Source organism: Haliotis cracherodii, unplaced genomic scaffold (assembly GCF_022045235.1).
Source record: "Haliotis cracherodii isolate W230 unplaced genomic scaffold, xgHalCrac1.p SCAF_25, whole genome shotgun sequence".
In the NCBI taxonomy this organism is placed as follows: domain Eukaryota; kingdom Metazoa; phylum Mollusca; class Gastropoda; order Lepetellida; family Haliotidae; genus Haliotis; species Haliotis cracherodii.
Genome location: NW_027266281.1, coordinates 8,573,392 through 8,592,869, shown reverse-complemented (window position 1 = coordinate 8,592,869; position 19,478 = coordinate 8,573,392). Strand labels below are relative to the sequence as shown.

At 41.3% G+C, this 19,478-nt stretch overlaps 2 protein-coding genes across 2 annotated transcripts; one reads left to right on the top strand and one right to left on the bottom strand.

Annotated features, from left to right (window-relative positions):
• Window positions 1-1,207: 1,207 nt before the first annotated feature.
• On the bottom strand, window positions 1,208-9,935 carry LOC139472750 (uncharacterized). The gene is made up of 4 exons (XM_071255218.1): window positions 9,923-9,935; window positions 4,710-5,162; window positions 2,714-2,860; window positions 1,208-1,437 (listed from the first exon to the last, which is right to left on the bottom strand). Exons 1-4 carry the CDS (start codon window positions 9,933-9,935, stop codon window positions 1,208-1,210), a joined length of 843 nt encoding a protein of 280 aa, XP_071111319.1.
• Window positions 9,936-9,950: 15 nt separating this feature from the next.
• Window positions 9,951-14,911, top strand: LOC139472749 (uncharacterized). Its single transcript, XM_071255217.1, has 4 exons — window positions 9,951-9,981; window positions 10,974-11,426; window positions 13,260-13,406; window positions 14,682-14,911. Exons 1-4 carry the CDS (start codon window positions 9,951-9,953, stop codon window positions 14,909-14,911), a joined length of 861 nt encoding a protein of 286 aa, XP_071111318.1.
• The last annotated feature ends 4,567 nt before the right edge of the window (window positions 14,912-19,478 follow it).

Here is a 19,478-nt window from a genome sequence, read left to right as displayed (position 1 = left end):
AGAATCGGTCTTTTAAGAAGAACTGTATTTGTGTGTCAGGTATCTTAGAATTACGGTAGTTGGAACAATGTTAATTCTACTTAACGTTACTTTTCGTTCAAGGAGTGATTTGTTTCCCTTAATGGCTGTATCTTTGAAACTGTAATTGACATTTCCTGAAGAACTAAAGGGTAAACCAAGACATTTGTAGCTGGGTAACACTTCAATCATGTCCCCATAACAATGCCAAATATCCTCTTTAAAAGAAGACCTCCCCGACAAGCACCCTTTTTTGTTTCATACAATATACCCGCGCAGGCCTCAACAATACGTGCATGACAAGTCAGACATTTCAACAAAGAAGGACAATCTGGGAAACATTCATGTGATGGGTGTTATTCACATCAATCATTACAATGGCATGACGTGGACAGCTATGGTGACGGATAAGTGCCATCTCCTACAGTGATGACGCCACACTATCTTCATGACCTCGACGTCACCACACCAATTTTCGAAGACAGCATGCCACGATAATGTATGTGTGTGTCACACAAGTTTAAAATATGAAAGTCGAGGGAAGCATCTGTCTGGAAACAAAACATAATTTCAAAATTGGTAGAGTTGTTGTTTTCATCTTGGTTAAAATCCCTATTAAACCTCGTTTTCAAAACCAAAATATTGATTAAAATGTTCAGCATAAACTTCATGACAGGCTGTATTGAATGAAAGTAAGCTATTGAATTGACAGTGAAAAGGAACAATAGGTGAGATATAAAACATGTTTGATCTTTATTTCTTGTGCAAACCACCAACATTAACTGTTGAATGAGTTTCTTCCCTCGAATCTAAAACTTCATCCTCTTTAGTTTCACTCACCACTCGCCCTTTTCCGTAACCTGCAAGAAGACTCGTCCCCTTATGGATGAATGTTATGTGCGAAAATACGACAAACCAATCAGAATGCGCGTATGATTTCAAGTTCATCGTCAAAGAATCCCTCAGACATAATTTTTGATTTTACATATGTCTTGCATCTAAAAATAGACCGCGTTTCCAGATGTGCTTTAAATTGCATCTGAAATATATATAATACATGGGGAAATATATGTGAACCATTACACAACGAGTTAATTGAGACGGAACCTGGTCGCAAAAAATGGCCATGAGAGGGGCATCAGTCGCTATTCGGCTTGTCCCGGAATAACACGAGTTGGTCACAAATGCTTTAGTTCTTGATCCAGGTGTCCCAGCCATCACCTTGTTCAAGGGAGCCAACTGTAGGTTTCCCGTCGGCGAAGATGCATGAAGACGTAGTTGTGCTGTAACTGACGCCAAGACATCCAGGGTGCAGGAGGCAGGCACTACAGCAGTCTGTCCTTGACCTTACAGACGCCGTCGCCAGAATAGCCGTCGACATCTTGGCTCTTGGCTTCAGGAGAGTCCAGTACAGGCTGCCTAATGCATGTGTATAAACAGTTTGTTCACACAAAAGGAAGGAGTAATGCATATGTTCGACACATTAAAAAATACCACATGACATTTCCAGGTTCGATCACAAAACGTTAAAGGGTCTTGAAAACTTATATCTTAAAACTTCACATCGAATTAGCACCAAGGTGAATGGGTGCTTAATGCGTTAAGTATTGGAGAAAACACGCTCACGAGGTTTTGTTAGACAGAGCATGCCCTGAGGAGAGGGAAAAATCAAGTCATGCTCTGTCTACCAAAACCGAGGGAAAGCGTTTTTCCAAGTTTATAAACCGAAAAAAGAAACTTAAAACAACATTTATCAACATTTTTATGTTTCGAACATACTTTCCATGAACCTTAGGAAACGCGCGTAAAATATCTGTTGCTGGTGTACGGATCTTGAAAAGGACATTCTAAAAACCAGTGAGGCTTATCAACACCTCTGTAGCCTCGTGGTACACTCACTGGGCTACAGATTGCGAGTTCGATCCTCGGGAATATAAAGAAAACATTTGTCATTTGATTTTACATTTCATTACATGTTACAATCTGAACGGATGTTATATTAATAAAATACCCAGGACATTATATAAAATCCCAGGGACATTACAACGTCCCTGTTAAGGAGATTTAACCCGACTGGAAAGTAAAACCTCACAATAGGTTTTAATGCCTATAGAAAGACGTCTTACTTAATAGCGATCCCAATGAATAGGTTTATAAATATATATACACAGCGTCATTACTGATGGGTCACGCAGATAATAAGAGAAACCACGTCGCATTTTCAACTTCAAAGAGAGCATTTTAAATGCAGCTGGAATGAACCATATTATACCGACATTGAATGTATCACACGTGCAAGTGCTGGAAGCGTTCAGGTTGTCGTTTTGGGGAGTTTTTCTATCTCGCACTTTTCCTTGTTCTTAATTATAGTTGTCTTTTTTCAGTTTCATAATAGCATCCAGTTAGTATGACGAATGTATAAAAAAAAAAACATGTTTTTTTACTATTAATCACATTGTGAACATACTCAGACCTATTGACGCTTGTTGGCATACGTTTTTGTTTGACAGTCTACACAGACAGGTGACACTTCTAGAATGAGGCTGAGTACAGACAAAACAACACATCTAGCACTATCAATACCGAGAATACACTGACACATACGACTCCATACATACATGACCTTCGTATTTGACAAGCTTAAGCTAAGACGTTGCATATCCATCAACTCTAAACAGAGGCCTCTCATACTTACATGGCTTGATGTCTTCAGCGGCTCCAGTGCAGTTTCCGCCTAGTTCCGGAAGTGGGTTGTTGCAGTAACGGACCCGACGTTCCACAGTCGGCTCCCCTTGACAACGTGACAACTGTGTCCAGGCACTCCATCCGCCGTCTTTGTTGTCTGTGATAAACAAACTCAACATCTCTAAGCTCAGCCAGTTACCAGGAACACCACGTTTGTTTCTTGCAATAGGTGAGGTGAAATTAGGTTTAACGTCGCGTCCAAGGTTATTGCACTTATATAGCGACGTGTGTGTGTGTGTGTGTGTGTGTGTGTGTGTGTGTGTGTGTGTGTGTGTGCGTGCGTGTCTGTGTGTGTGTGTGTGTCTGTCTGTGTTTATACTAGCCGGGACTTTTGCCGATATATAGTGCTAGCACACTGAGATACCATACCGCAGTTTAACATAAATACTCCACTCAGTCACAATATACTGACTCCGTGCCGACCACTCCTTGTTTTAGCCCCTTTATGCCGAGCGCCAGGCAAGGTAAAAACAAGTACCATCTTTTAACGTATTTTGGTATGACGCGACCTGGGATCGAACCCCGGACTCTCCGCTCTCCGGGGGGACGCTCAAACACTAGACCACGGAGGCGGACGTTTCTTGCTATAAAACATCCTGTGAAAAACGTCAGGAATATCTATGACAAGGCTAATATTTTTTTTGCGATAATATTGTTCTAGCAGTAAGATTGTTACAGCTCTAAGACTGTTGTAGCAGGAAGATTGTTCACTGCGCTGAGATTGCTGTAGCAGGAAGATTGTTAATGCACGTCCCTTGGGCACACCGGAAATCTGTGATTGTGGGTTCGAATTCTGGTTCACCCCGATTATGTTCCTTGGTTTTTCAGCACCATCATCGTGGGTTTCACAAAAGTTGTTACCGTCTGTGACCTACATCACTTCGGGCGTTCCTCCCACATTGAGCAGACACGCCGCGATATGACAGGAATACAGTTCAATACTGAGTTTAACAATGCTCACTCATTCACTCTGTATTCTATCATCTGCGTTCCGTCAACATATGTCTTCTGTCCATCCTATCTATCGTAGGGGCGGTCGGGAAGCCTAGTGGTTAAAGCTCGTCACGCCGAAGACCCGGGTTCGATTCCCGACATGGGTACAATCTGAGAAGCCCATTTCTGGTGTCCCCCGCCGTGATATTGCTAAAAGCGGCGTAAAAAGCCATATTCACTCACTCAGTATCTATCTATCTTAAGTCAACATACCCGCAGATAGCGTTTGATTCTAACATTTTCAAGCTTGGGCCCGCTAATGTATATTTGACTTCAACAAGATTTTGACAAATCGCTAGGACAATCTTGGAACTATAACAATCTTAGCACTACAACAATCTAAGTGCAATGACAAACTTAGCCCAAGGGCAATCTTGGCACTACAACAATCTTAGCACTACAACTACAACAATATTAGTGCTACAACAATTTGAGCGCAATAACTATCCTTAGCGTTTTGACTATCTCAGTGTTACAACAATCTAAGTGCTAGGGCAATTTTAACACTATACCAATCTTAGCGCTATGACTATCTCAGTTCTACAATAATATTAAGGATGTCCGAATTTCCAAAGTAGGGACTATTTAAATTGTTTTTCTCTGTCCGATATGTATCTACTGGAACAACAATCACATGATCAGATTAGTTCAGTGAGTTTCATTCTGAATATGGTAGTATGTACGGACGGGACATGTTTTGTTTGTTTGTTTGTTTGTTTGATTGGTTGTTTTATTGGCGCTCTCAGCAATATTCTAAGTCAAGTATCTGACATGTACATCAGAATTGCATGGATCGATGCTCATGTTGTCAATCACCGGGTTGTCTGGTCCAGACTCGATTAGTGACAGACCGCCGTCATATAGCTGGAATATTGCTGAGTGCGGCGTTAAACAACAAACAAACAAACAAACCTCACATAGCAATGAATAGAATATGCGAACGAAATACTTACAGAATTTCCATTGTCCTACTGCCCCAAAGCCAGATGATATCAGAGCATAGTTGACAGGGTGGGGGTCTGGATCAGCCCATTCCACTATTCCGGACACCCCCGGGGTGTCTCCAGCACCCAGAGCAACCACGCCCCCTGACCAGCTCACCCAGTAGGGTTTGAAGCCACTGCAGCTTGCCATGGTCGGGTCATTCGTGTCAGCTTCTAAAGCACTTGAAGCCCCATCCCGAACTCCAAATTTGTGTTGCCCACCATACCCATCCAGTAAGATTTCGTAGAAGTTTTTAGTTGTGTCTCCGTAAAATTCCGCCAGGCCTACAAATCCATCATTACAAACCGTGACCTCGAATGTAAATGACGTGACGTTTGAGATGTCAAAGTGGTTATCCACCAGCTCGATGTATGTTGAGTATATGTTGTTTGTCGTCAGCTGAACCAAGGCTGTCTTTGAACCTGGACATAGGGAAATGAAACGTATTAAGAGTAATTGAGTGAGTAACAACCTCAGTGTACAACTTGAGTGCACAACCTCATTGAACAACCATAGTGAACAACCTCAGTGAATAACCTCAGAGAACAACCTCAGTGTACAACTTGAGTGCACAACCTCAATGAATAACCTCAGTGTACATCTTGAGTGCACAAACTCAGTGAACAACCTCAATGAACAACCTCAATGAATAACCTCAGAGAACAACCTCAGTGTACAACTTGAGTGCACAACCTCGGTGAACAACCTCAGTTTACAACTTGAATGCACAACCTCGGTGAACAACCTTAGTGAACAACCTCAGTGTACAACATCAGTGAACAACCTCAGTGAATAACTCAGAGAACAACCTCAGTTTACAACTTGAGTGCACAACCTCAGTGAACAACCTTAGTGAACAACCTCAGTGAACAACCTCAGTGAACAACCTCAGTGAATAACTCAGAGAACAACCTCAGTGTACAACTTGAGTGCACAACCTCAGTGAACAACCTCAGTGAACAACCTCAGTGAACAACCTCAGTGAATAACCTCAGTGAACAACCTCAGTGAACAACCTCAGTGAATAACTCAGAGAACAACCTCAGCGTACAACTTGAGTGCACAACCTCAGTGAACAACCTCAGTGAACAACCTCAGTGAACAACCTCAGTGAACAACCTCAGTGTACAACTTGAGTGCACAACCTCAGTGCACAACCTCGGTGAACAACCTCAGTTTACAACTTGAATGCACAACCTCGGTGAACAACCTTAGTGAACAACCTCAGTGTACAACATCAGTGAACAACCTCAGTGAATAACTCAGAGAACAACCTCAGTTTACAACTTGAGTGCACAACCTCAGTGAACAACCTTAGTGAACAACCTCAGTGAACAACCTCAGTGAACAACCTCAGTGAATAACTCAGAGAACAACCTCAGTGTACAACTTGAGTGCACAACCTCAGTGAACAACCTCAGTGAACAACCTCAGTGAACAACCTCAGTGAATAACCTCAGTGAACAACCTCAGTGAACAACCTCAGTGAATAACTCAGAGAACAACCTCAGCGTACAACTTGAGTGCACAACCTCAGTGAACAACCTCAGTGAACAACCTCAGTGAACAACCTCAGTGAACAACCTCAGTGTACAACTTGAGTGAACAACCTCAGTGAACAACCTCAGTGAACAACCTCAGTGTACAACTTGAGTGCACAACCTCAGTGAACAACCTCAGTGTACAACTTGAGTCAGTGAGTGAGTTGGGTTTAACGCCGCTTTTAACAGTATTCCAGTAATATCACGGTGTGTCAGCTTAATGTGGGAGAAAAGCACGAAGTGATGCAGGTCTCAGACGTTTACCACTTCGGGTACGGTGCTGACAAACCTAGAAACATAATCGGGGCGAGACGGGATTTGAACCCACAATCACAGGTTTCTGGCGTGACCAAGGGACGCAACTCTGCACAGCGAATTGCGGTGCCTTAGACGACTGGGCCATCCGTGTCGCGAAACGTATGAAGAAACGCATTGTGGGAGAACTGCAGTAGCTTGTGACAATGTACATAAGCATATATCAGACATATCATGATAATTCACTGTACACACATGGAATATAAAATGGCAATGCAGGAGAATAACCATCCTAGATTTTCTGCCGAAACAGATTCCACATTATGCAGATTTGCATAAAGGGCAACTAGCTGTGGACATTACTTGAAAGGACAACTGAAAATCACTGATGACACCACATAAATGCGACTTGCATGTTCCTCAGTCTAGGCATACACATACCAATGTTATAATTCCAATGACTAAAAGTTTATACTACGGTTATAACAAACTCACAGGAACCACTAATTTTAGTTCGGAATAACCGTGGTTCGTTATAAGCATTTATACAACAAATGGCCGGGACTAAAAGGGAAGTTTGTTATATCGGTCAGTTCGTTATAAGCGTGTTCATTATAAACGTAGTTTACTGTATTAAGAAAATACTTTGGCAGTGTTTTTAGTAAACAGAATCAAAAGACAAAATTTAAATGAATGTTCAAGTTTCTAGTGAAGGCATTTTATTTATAGATATTGTCATCGATTGGGTTTGACTGATCTGTCTAAAATGAAATTCCCGTGCACATTATGTTGGAGGTCATATGTCTCTTTATTAGACCTCAAGGGAAGTTATGTACTGGCTAGTTTTCAATCATTGTAATCATTGATCTACGGGGCCACTGTTTAATGGTAACACAAGTGCGTCTCACATGGGACACCCAAGAAAAAACGTCAACTTCGATGATAAGTAGGGTTAAAACACAAGACGATATTCTGTCTCGATTACCCGCTAGGATTAGATTTCATTGGGCATAATAGACAAAATAAAGGTGACAATTATATAAATGGGTCTTCGCGAAAACGATAAACAACTCCTGCCAAGTCTGTACCACCCGCCACTCACAATTTGCTTAAGACCCGTGAAGATCCGGGGTAGAATAGGTCTTCAACAACCCATGCTTGCCGTAAAAGACCACTATGCTTGTCGTAAGAGGCGACTAACGGGATCGGGTGGTCAGGCTCGCTGACTTGGTTGATGCATGTCATCGATCCCAATTGTTGTGGATTGATGCTCATGATATCAGGATTGCCTGTTCCAGACTCGATTATTTACAGACCGCCGTCATATAGCTGGAATACTGCTGAGTGCGGCGTTAAACAACAAATAAAACAAAACAAACTAATATGCTTAAAAGGGACATGTTTGTTTGTTGCCTGGTGCTGCAGAACAGTACGTCTGTCATGGGACGGCCTCTAAACAAACCAGACAGTCAAGTGATCGATTGACCAGACAAAAAATTGTCACGAATACGTGACGGGTTTTTTTAAACTAAAAACGACGTGTTAATTAATAATAGATGTGAAATGTCAGAAGCAACCAGATGAGGCCTTTACCTTTGTCGCGACCAACAGAAGTAGTTTCAGATCAATGACCTCAGTCCTGCGCTGGCTGAAGGTTTCAAATTGAAGGCACGTGTTGTGTTGCAGGGTGAGGTGAGGTGAGGTGAGGTGAGGTGAGGTGAAATTGGGTTTAACGTCGCGTCCAAGAGCATTGCACTTATATAGGGACGCGCACGGACGTGTGTGTGTGTGGCTGCTTGTACTAGTCCGGACTGTAACCAACATAATGTGCACGGGAATTTCATTTTAGACAGATCAGTCAAACCCAATCGATGACAATATCTATAAATAAAATGCCTTCACTAGAAACTTGAACATTCATTTAAATTTTGTCTTTTGATTCTGTTTACTAAAAACACTGCCAAAGTATTTTCTTAATACAGTAAACTACGTTTATAATGAACACGCTTATAACGAACTGACCGATATAACAAACTTCCCTTTTAGTCCCGGCCATTTGTTGTATAAATGCTTATAACGAACCACGGTTATTCCGAACTAAAATTAGTGGTTCCTGTGAGTTTGTTATAACCGTAGTATAAACTTTTAGTCATTGGAATTATAACATTGGTATGTGTATGCCTAGACTGAGGAACATGCAAGTCGCATTTATGTGGTGTCATCAGTGATTTTCAGTTGTCCTTTCAAGTAATGTCCACAGCTAGTTGCCCTTTATGCAAATCTGCATAATGTGGAATCTGTTTCGGCAGAAAATCTAGGATGGTTATTCTCCTGCATTGCCATTTTATATTCCATGTGTGTACAGTGAATTATCATGATATGTCTGATATATGCTTATGTACATTGTCACAAGCTACTGCAGTTCTCCCACAATGCGTTTCTTCATACGTTTCGCGACACGGATGGCCCAGTCGTCTAAGGCACCGCAATTCGCTGTGCAGAGTTGCGTCCCTTGGTCACGCCAGAAACCTGTGATTGTGGGTTCAAATCCCGTCTCGCCCCGATTATGTTTCTAGGTTTGTCAGCACCGTACCCGAAGTGGTAAACGTCTGAGACCTGCATCACTTCGTGCTTTTCTCCCACATTAAGCTGACACACCGTGATATTACTGGAATACTGTTAAAAGCGGCGTTAAACCCAACTCACTCACTGACTCAAGTTGTACACTGAGGTTGTTCACTGAGGTTGTGCACTCAAGTTGTACACTGAGGTTGTTCACTGAGGTTGTTCACTGAGGTTGTTCACTGAGGTTGTGCACTCAAGTTGTACACTGAGGTTGTTCACTGAGGTTGTTCACTGAGGTTGTGCACTCAAGTTGTACACTGAGGTTGTTCTCTGAGTTATTCACTGAGGTTGTTCACTGAGGTTGTTCACTGAGGTTATTCACTGAGGTTGTTCACTGAGGTTGTTCACTGAGGTTGTGCACTCAAGTTGTACACTGATGTTGTTCACTGATGTTGTTCACTGAGGTTGTTCACTGAGGTTGTTCACTGAGGTTGTGCACTCAAGTTGTACACTGAGGTTGTTCTCTCAGTTATTCACTGAGGTTGTTCACTGAGGTTGTTCACTGAGGTTATTCACTGAGGTTGTTCACTGAGGTTGTTCACTGAGGTTGTTCACTGAGGTTGTGCACTCAAGTTGTACACTGAGGTTGTTCTCTGAGTTATTCACTGAGGTTGTTCACTGAGGTTGTTCACTGAGGTTGTTCACTAAGGTTGTTCACTGAGGTTGTGCACTCAAGTTGTAAACTGAGGTTGTTCTCTGAGTTATTCACTGAGGTTGTTCACTGATGTTGTACACTGAGGTTGTTCACTAAGGTTGTTCACCGAGGTTGTGCATTCAAGTTGTAAACTGATGTTGTTCACCGAGGTTGTGCACTCAAGTTGTACACTGAGGTTGTTCTCTGAGGTTATTCATTGAGGTTGTTCATTGAGGTTGTTCACTGAGTTTGTGCACTCAAGATGTACACTGAGGTTATTCACTGAGGTTGTGCACTAAAGTTGTACACTGAGGTTGTTCACTGAGGTTGTTCACTGAGGTTGTGCACTCAAGTTGTACACTGAGGTTGTTCTCTGAGTTATTCACTGAGGTTGTTCACTGAGGTTGTTCACTGAGGTTATTCACTGAGGTTGTTCACTGAAGTTGTTCACTGAGGTTGTTCACTGAGGTTGTGCACTCAAGTTGTACACTGAGGTTGTTCACTGAGGTTGTTCACTGAGGTTGTTCACTGAGGTTGTGCACTCAAGTTGTACACTGAGGTTGTTCTCTGAGTTATTCACTGAGGTTGTTCACTGAGGTTGTTCACTGAGGTTATTCACTGAGGTTGTTCACTGAGCTTGTTCACTGAGGTTGTTCACTGAGGTTGTGCACTCAAGTTGTACACTGAGGTTGTTCTCTGAGTTATTCACTGAGGTTGTTCACTGAGGTTGTTCACTGAGGTTGTTCACTAAGGTTGTTCACTGAGGTTGTGCACTCAAGTTGTAAACTGAGGTTGTTCTCTGAGTTATTCACTGAGGTTGTTCACTGATGTTGTACACTGAGGTTGTTCACTAAGGTTGTTCACCGAGGTTGTGCATTCAAGTTGTAAACTGAGGTTGTTCACCGAGGTTGTGCACTCAAGTTGTACACTGAGGTTGTTCTCTGAGGTTATTCATTGAGGTTGTTCATTGAGGTTGTTCACTGAGTTTGTGCACTCAAGATGTACACTGAGGTTATTCATTGAGGTTGTGCACTCAAGTTGTACACTGAGGTTGTTCTCTGAGGTTATTCACTGAGGTTGTTCACTATGGTTGTTCAATGAGGTTGTGCACTCAAGTTGTACACTGAGGTTGTTACTCACTCAATTACTCTTAATACGTTTCATTTCCCTATGTCCAGGTTCAAAGACAGCCTTGGTTCAGCTGACGACAAACAACATATACTCAACATACATCGAGCTGGTGGATAACCACTTTGACATCTCAAACGTCACGTCATTTACATTCGAGGTCACGGTTTGTAATGATGGATTTGTAGGCCTGGCGGAATTTTACGGAGACACAACTAAAAACTTCTACGAAATCTTACTGGATGGGTATGGTGGGCAACACAAATTTGGAGTTCGGGATGGGGCTTCAAGTGCTTTAGAAGCTGACACGAATGACCCGACCATGGCAAGCTGCAGTGGCTTCAAACCCTACTGGGTGAGCTGGTCAGGGGGCGTGGTTGCTCTGGGTGCTGGAGACACCCCGGGGGTGTCCGGAATAGTGGAATGGGCTGATCCAGACCCCCACCCTGTCAACTATGCTCTGATATCATCTGGCTTTGGGGCAGTAGGACAATGGAAATTCTGTAAGTATTTCGTTCGCATATTCTATTCATTGCTATGTGAGGTTTGTTTGTTTGTTTGTTGTTTAACGCCGCACTCAGCAATATTCCAGCTATATGACGGCGGTCTGTCACTAATCGAGTCTGGACCAGACAACCCGGTGATTGACAACATGAGCATCGATCCATGCAATTCTGATGTACATGTCAGATACTTGACTTAGAATATTGCTGAGAGCGCCAATAAAACAACCAATCAAACAAACAAACAAACAAACAAAACATGTCCCGTCCGTACATACTACCATATTCAGAATGAAACTCACTGAACTAATCTGATCATGTGATTGTTGTTCCAGTAGATACATATCGGACAGAGAAAAACAATTTAAATAGTCCCTACTTTGGAAATTCGGACATCCTTAATATTATTGTAGAACTGAGATAGTCATAGCGCTAAGATTGGTATAGTGTTAAAATTGCCCTAGCACTTAGATTGTTGTAACACTGAGATAGTCAAAACGCTAAGGATAGTTATTGCGCTCAAATTGTTGTAGCACTAATATTGTTGTAGTTGTAGTGCTAAGATTGTTGTAGTGCCAAGATTGCCCTTGGGCTAAGTTTGTCATTGCACTTAGATTGTTGTAGTGCTAAGATTGTTATAGTTCCAAGATTGTCCTAGCGATTTGTCAAAATCTTGTTGAAGTCAAATATACATTAGCGGGCCCAAGCTTGAAAATGTTAGAATCAAACGCTATCTGCGGGTATGTTGACTTAAGATAGATAGATACTGAGTGAGTGAATATGGCTTTTTACGCCGCTTTTAGCAATATCACGGCGGGGGACACCAGAAATGGGCTTCTCAGATTGTACCCATGTCGGGAATCGAACCCGGGTCTTCGGCGTGACGAGCTTTAACCACTAGGCTTCCCGACCGCCCCTACGATAGATAGGATGGACAGAAGACATATGTTGACGGAACGCAGATGATAGAATACAGAGTGAATGAGTGAGCATTGTTAAACTCAGTATTGAACTGTATTCCTGTCATATCGCGGCGTGTCTGCTCAATGTGGGAGGAACGCCCGAAGTGATGTAGGTCACAGACGGTAACAACTTTTGTGAAACCCACGATGATGGTGCTGAAAAACCAAGGAACATAATCGGGGTGAACCAGAATTCGAACCCACAATCACAGATTTCCGGTGTGCCCAAGGGACGTGCATTAACAATCTTCCTGCTACAGCAATCTCAGCGCAGTGAACAATCTTCCTGCTACAACAGTCTTAGAGCTGTAACAATCTTACTGCTAGAACAATATTATCGCAAAAAAAATATTAGCCTTGTCATAGATATTCCTGACGTTTTTCACAGGATGTTTTATAGCAAGAAACGTCCGCCTCCGTGGTCTAGTGTTTGAGCGTCCCCCCGGAGAGCGGAGAGTCCGGGGTTCGATCCCAGGTCGCGTCATACCAAAATACGTTAAAAGATGGTACTTGTTTTTACCTTGCCTGGCGCTCGGCATAAAGGGGCTAAAACAAGGAGTGGTCGGCACGGAGTCAGTATATTGTGACTGAGTGGAGTATTTATGTTAAACTGCGGTATGGTATCTCAGTGTGCTAGCACTATATATCGGCAAAAGTCCCGGCTAGTATAAACACAGACAGACACACACACACACACAGACACGCACGCACACACACACACACACACACACACACACACACACGTCGCTATATAAGTGCAATAACCTTGGACGCGACGTTAAACCTAATTTCACCTCACCTATTGCAAGAAACAAACGTGGTGTTCCTGGTAACTGGCTGAGCTTAGAGATGTTGAGTTTGTTTATCACAGACAACAAAGACGGCGGATGGAGTGCCTGGACACAGTTGTCACGTTGTCAAGGGGAGCCGACTGTGGAACGTCGGGTCCGTTACTGCAACAACCCACTTCCGGAACTAGGCGGAAACTGCACTGGAGCCGCTGAAGACATCAAGCCATGTAAGTATGAGAGGCCTCTGTTTAGAGTTGATGGATATGCAACGTCTTAGCTTAAGCTTGTCAAATACGAAGGTCATGTATGTATGGAGTCGTATGTGTCAGTGTATTCTCGGTATTGATAGTGCTAGATGTGTTGTTTTGTCTGTACTCAGCCTCATTCTAGGAGTGTCACCTGTCTGTGTAGACTGTCAAACAAAAACGTATGCCAACAAGCGTCAATAGGTCTGAGTATGTTCACAATGTGATTAATAGTAAAAAAACATGGGTTTTTTTTATACATTCGTCATACTAACTGGATGCTATTATGAAACTGAAAAAAGACAACTATAATTAAGAACAAGGAAAAGTGCGAGATAGAAAAACTCCCCAAAACGACAACCTGAACGCTTCCAGCACTTGCACGTGTGATACATTCAATGTCGGTATAATATGGTTCATTCCAGCTGCATTTAAAATGCTCTCTTTGAAGTTGAAAATGCGACGTGGTTTCTCTTATTATCTGCGTGACCCATCAGTAATGACGCTGTGTATATATATTTATAAACCTATTCATTGGGATCGCTATTAAGTAAGACGTCTTTCTATAGGCATTAAAACCTATTGTGAGGTTTTACTTTCCAGTCGGGTTAAATCTCCTTAACAGGGACGTTGTAATGTCCCTGGGATTTTATATAATGTCCTGGGTATTTTATTAATATAACATCCGTTCAGATTGTAACATGTAATGAAATGTAAAATCAAATGACAAATGTTTTCTTTATATTCCCGAGGATCGAACTCGCAATCTGTAGCCCAGTGAGTGTACCACGAGGCTACAGAGGTGTTGATAAGCCTCACTGGTTTTTAGAATGTCCTTTTCAAGATCCGTACACCAGCAACAGATATTTTACGCGCGTTTCCTAAGGTTCATGGAAAGTATGTTCGAAACATAAAAATGTTGATAAATGTTGTTTTAAGTTTCTTTTTTCGGTTTATAAACTTGGAAAAACGCTTTCCCTCGGTTTTGGTAGACAGAGCATGACTTGATTTTTCCCTCTCCTCAGGGCATGCTCTGTCTAACAAAACCTCGTGAGCGTGTTTTCTCCAATACTTAACGCATTAAGCACCCATTCACCTTGGTGCTAATTCGATGTGAAGTTTTAAGATATAAGTTTTCAAGACCCTTTAACGTTTTGTGATCGAACCTGGAAATGTCATGTGGTATTTTTTAATGTGTCGAACATATGCATTACTCCTTCCTTTTGTGTGAACAAACTGTTTATACACATGCATTAGGCAGCCTGTACTGGACTCTCCTGAAGCCAAGAGCCAAGATGTCGACGGCTATTCTGGCGACGGCGTCTGTAAGGTCAAGGACAGACTGCTGTAGTGCCTGCCTCCTGCACCCTGGATGTCTTGGCGTCAGTTACAGCACAACTACGTCTTCATGCATCTTCGCCGACGGGAAACCTACAGTTGGCTCCCTTGAACAAGGTGATGGCTGGGACACCTGGATCAAGAACTAAAGCATTTGTGACCAACTCGTGTTATTCCGGGACAAGCCGAATAGCGACTGATGCCCCTCTCATGGCCATTTTTTGCGACCAGGTTCCGTCTCAATTAACTCGTTGTGTAATGGTTCACATATATTTCCCCATGTATTATATATATTTCAGATGCAATTTAAAGCACATCTGGAAACGCGGTCTATTTTTAGATGCAAGACATATGTAAAATCAAAAATTATGTCTGAGGGATTCTTTGACGATGAACTTGAAATCATACGCGCATTCTGATTGGTTTGTCGTATTTTCGCACATAACATTCATCCATAAGGGGACGAGTCTTCTTGCAGGTTACGGAAAAGGGCGAGTGGTGAGTGAAACTAAAGAGGATGAAGTTTTAGATTCGAGGGAAGAAACTCATTCAACAGTTAATGTTGGTGGTTTGCACAAGAAATAAAGATCAAACATGTTTTATATCTCACCTATTGTTCCTTTTCACTGTCAATTCAATAGCTTACTTTCATTCAATACAGCCTGTCATGAAGTTTATGCTGAACATTTTAATCAATATTTTGGTTTTGAAAACGAGGTTTAATAGGGATTTTAACCAAGATGAAAACAACAACTCTACCAATTTTGAAATTATGTTTTGTTTCCAGACAGATGCTTCCCTCGACTTTCATATTTTAAACTTGTGTGACACACACATACATTATCGTGGCATGCTGTCTTCGAAAATTGGTGTGGTGACGTCGAGGTCATGAAGATAGTGTGGCGTCATCACTGTAGGAGATGGCACTTATCCGTCACCATAGCTGTCCACGTCATGCCATTGTAATGATTGATGTGAATAACACCCATCACATGAATGTTTCCCAGATTGTCCTTCTTTGTTGAAATGTCTGACTTGTCATGCACGTATTGTTGAGGCCTGCGCGGGTATATTGTATGAAACAAAAAAGGGTGCTTGTCGGGGAGGTCTTCTTTTAAAGAGGATATTTGGCATTGTTATGGGGACATGATTGAAGTGTTACCCAGCTACAAATGTCTTGGTTTACCCTTTAATTCTTCAGGAAATGTCAATTACAGTTTCAAAGATACAGCCATTAAGGGAAACAAATCACTCCTTGAACGAAAAGTAACGTTAAGTAGAATTAACATTGTTCCAACTACCGTAATTCTAAGATACCTGACACACAAATACAGTTCTTCTTAAAAGACCGATTCTGTTTCAGTATGACCCTTTATTTTTATATCAGTATACATAAGGAATTGTTGAAAATAATTTGTTTCAGAAATACTGGACTTTTTAAATTAGTTTTCACACAAACAAAATGACGTATGGAGATGTGACAAAAATGCTTCCTCCTGTGAAGGAGAAACTGGAAACAATGAGAAAAAATATAATGCTTATAATGCTTATAATGCAGATATCCCAGCTCATCAGCTCTCCCTTGCTTCCCATATGGCATCAGTATTGTGAAATTGTTGCTGTTACCTTTTTTTTGTACAATTTGTATTTCTGTAACTGTATTATGCCATTGCTCTGATAACGAATAAAAGTGAACCCACGGTGCTTATAAAGACTTGTGTGTGAAGACTGTTATATTGACATAGATTGGCCCTGTAATGGGGCACAGAGTGCCGAATCATCTACATTGCCGCGAGTTTCGTCCCATAGTCACACCAAAATATTATGATTGTCCAGTTTGACTCTGATTAAGATGCTGGATTTGTTTAAACCATACAGTGTTCGTTTAGGGTTTCCTGCACTTTAAGCTGACAAATCGTGACGTGGTTGACTACTGTTCACATCGCCCTTAAACCCTATTATCTGACAAACTCTCGCTGGAAGAAATGTATCAATAGTGGCGTTAACTCCACCTGATTTCTCAGACATGGTTGGCGACGCTCACTCTTCAACACAATAGGGATCCGGGTTATGATAGATTCGGGGAACCTATGCTTATCCTTTTGTAATGAATCGAGTGCTCAGGCTCGGTGACTTGAGCTATTTTGTTATCTCAAAAAATTTAGCTGGAGCTATTTTTGGATCGAAAAAAATATGTTGTCTACAGATATTAATATGGGAAAGAAATAGTCATGCTTCATATTGTTGGAAAAAAGAGAAATTGTCACACAAAATTACAACTTTGCCATGTCTTCTTTAGCAAAACTAATTTTGCTTATGGTTTTAATTAAAAACATAAATGTTCTTGCAGCTGTAGCTGAATATAAAATCCTAGCAAATTACAACATTGAAGAATGCTTGATTATGATTGGTCAAAAAGAGGTTTCCTTTTTGCTACGGAAACCCCATTTTAAATATATTAAGCCTTTTCACACAAAAAACGTGCCCATGAATACATCGATAGCCCATGTATCGATATGTCCTCTGTTACACGCTGGGTCTCTTATACTAGCCAGGTCTCGAATACATGCAGGGGTAAAGGCTCTCGCGAAAATAACAGATGGTCTAGCATCTAACAGAGGAAGTAAAGTAGTTTGATATCAGATGTTTTTGGTAACGATATGATGTTTTAGGCCGTAATCCTGATGATGACATTGCAAAACTTTATGAAGAAATATTTTTTTGCATGCAAATGAAATGTTTATGAAACTGTTTGATGGCGATTCGGAACAGGCAATTTCGTCATTGAAACAACAACGAAGCAAAATATAACATTACATGGGTTAAAATATACTTTATTCATGACAACACCTTGTTTACAAACCTTTTTGTGATCGATATGCATTGTCAACCACCACGGTAAGGAATTGACAGTAGGGGATTTGAAAGTCCATCAGAAAACAATCCTCCCTTCGAAAACAATGTCCCAACATCACTCAAATCACAGCTTATGAAACTTGATGAAATTCATTTCAGAACACGCCTCACTATTTCTGGGCCAAAAATATCTCACTGCTTTCACACGCTGGCTTTGAATCTTGAAATCTTGAAATTGGCAGGTCAAATCATGCAGATTCCTTTGGTCAAAATATCCCCTTGGCCTTATAAGCGGCTCTTTGGTAATACTCAGTTCCATTGGTAATCATATTGTACCAGCATGTTCACTCCAAGTAAATCTACAGGTTAATGTTGAATCACGTCATAGATCAGGGCTGTCATTTTGCTTCCTGTAACTTGTCTGAGGCAAGGAAAATGTAAACACAACATTGTCAGCCATTGACTTTTGTGAGGAGTGAGTAACCGTGGTGTAGGTCAAGTTCTGCCACATCCAAGTTCGGGGGGTGAGGCATTTATTTTGAATCTTTTTAAATATTTACTTGGGGTAATTGCAAACTAACTAATAATATTTACACATGTCAAATACATAGTAGAAAGTTAATTCATAACGTTTGTTGGAGAAATGTTTTCAAACCTACAATGGAAATGGTATAATCGATTTCAAAGAAATGACTTGGTGAGTCCAAACAGTGCATAGCAGGTTGCGATAAAATTAAAACATCTATCTTTGAACTAAGTTTGGAGGTTATTTGTCAACTTCTTTTGGAAAAAAATATGTGTTTTGAACACATATTTTGAACTACTCAAGACTATGGGTATTTTAATGTTGAACTTAAGTAATATTTGTTACTTATATAACTACCTCTGGCTATTTATTGGAATGCTCTAAGATTGCGGATCTTTGTACCCTGTTTACGCGTTGCATGAGAGCACCGTTTTCAAAGCGCTGTTGCCGTCATGGTAGAATGGAGATAAACCTACTGTGTTTTGAAATTTGATGTAGTCCCACTGTTGAGTAGATACCTCCTATTTATACATTTGAAACACCGCACTTAAGCTAACAAGAGGTATCTACTCTACAACGGGACTACATCAAATTCCAAAACACAGTGGGTTTATCTCCTAAATAATATATACACAATGAGCGGAATACCTGCTCTAACATCATATGCAACATGATTAGGGGAGTCCTAACATAATCTCTGATGCACGCGAATATGTCCTGCTGGCGGTCGTTCGTACACTAGCATGTTATTAGGATCTACATGAAGTAAGATATTTTATACAGTTACAATGTTAACACTTACAGATTAAGTGTTGAATAAGAAGGTGACAATCTTCTCAACCGTCCAACTCCGACCTAGGCGTCAGTTCATAAATATATGTACAAGTGCATAAAATACACACTTACATCACAGTTTGCTTCATCCATGACAAAATGATTAAAAACAGCTTCGTAGAGCATGCAATGCTGATTGTGTCGGATCAGCGCTGTCAGCATTTGTCTGATGGCCAATCGTGTGTATAGTTGGATTCTTTTGAAATGGACATTGATTCGCCCTGATTTGATCCCAGGCGTATCGACCATGATGGTCATTTTCTTCACTTCGATGTTTCCTGCAACATTAAGCCGACACACCTGAAATACTGTTTAAGCGTCGTTGAAGTGTCTCAAGTTTATTGATTGTATCCTTGGTCAAATGACTTTCACCATCAACGAATCTGTTCGAACCTATCAAAGGAAAGTTTCAATTCAGTTTCTCTGCTGCCTAAGCATGCACAGCGAAAAGAGTATCATAATCAGTGTTGTGATGCAGAGTATGAGTAACCATGTTTGTT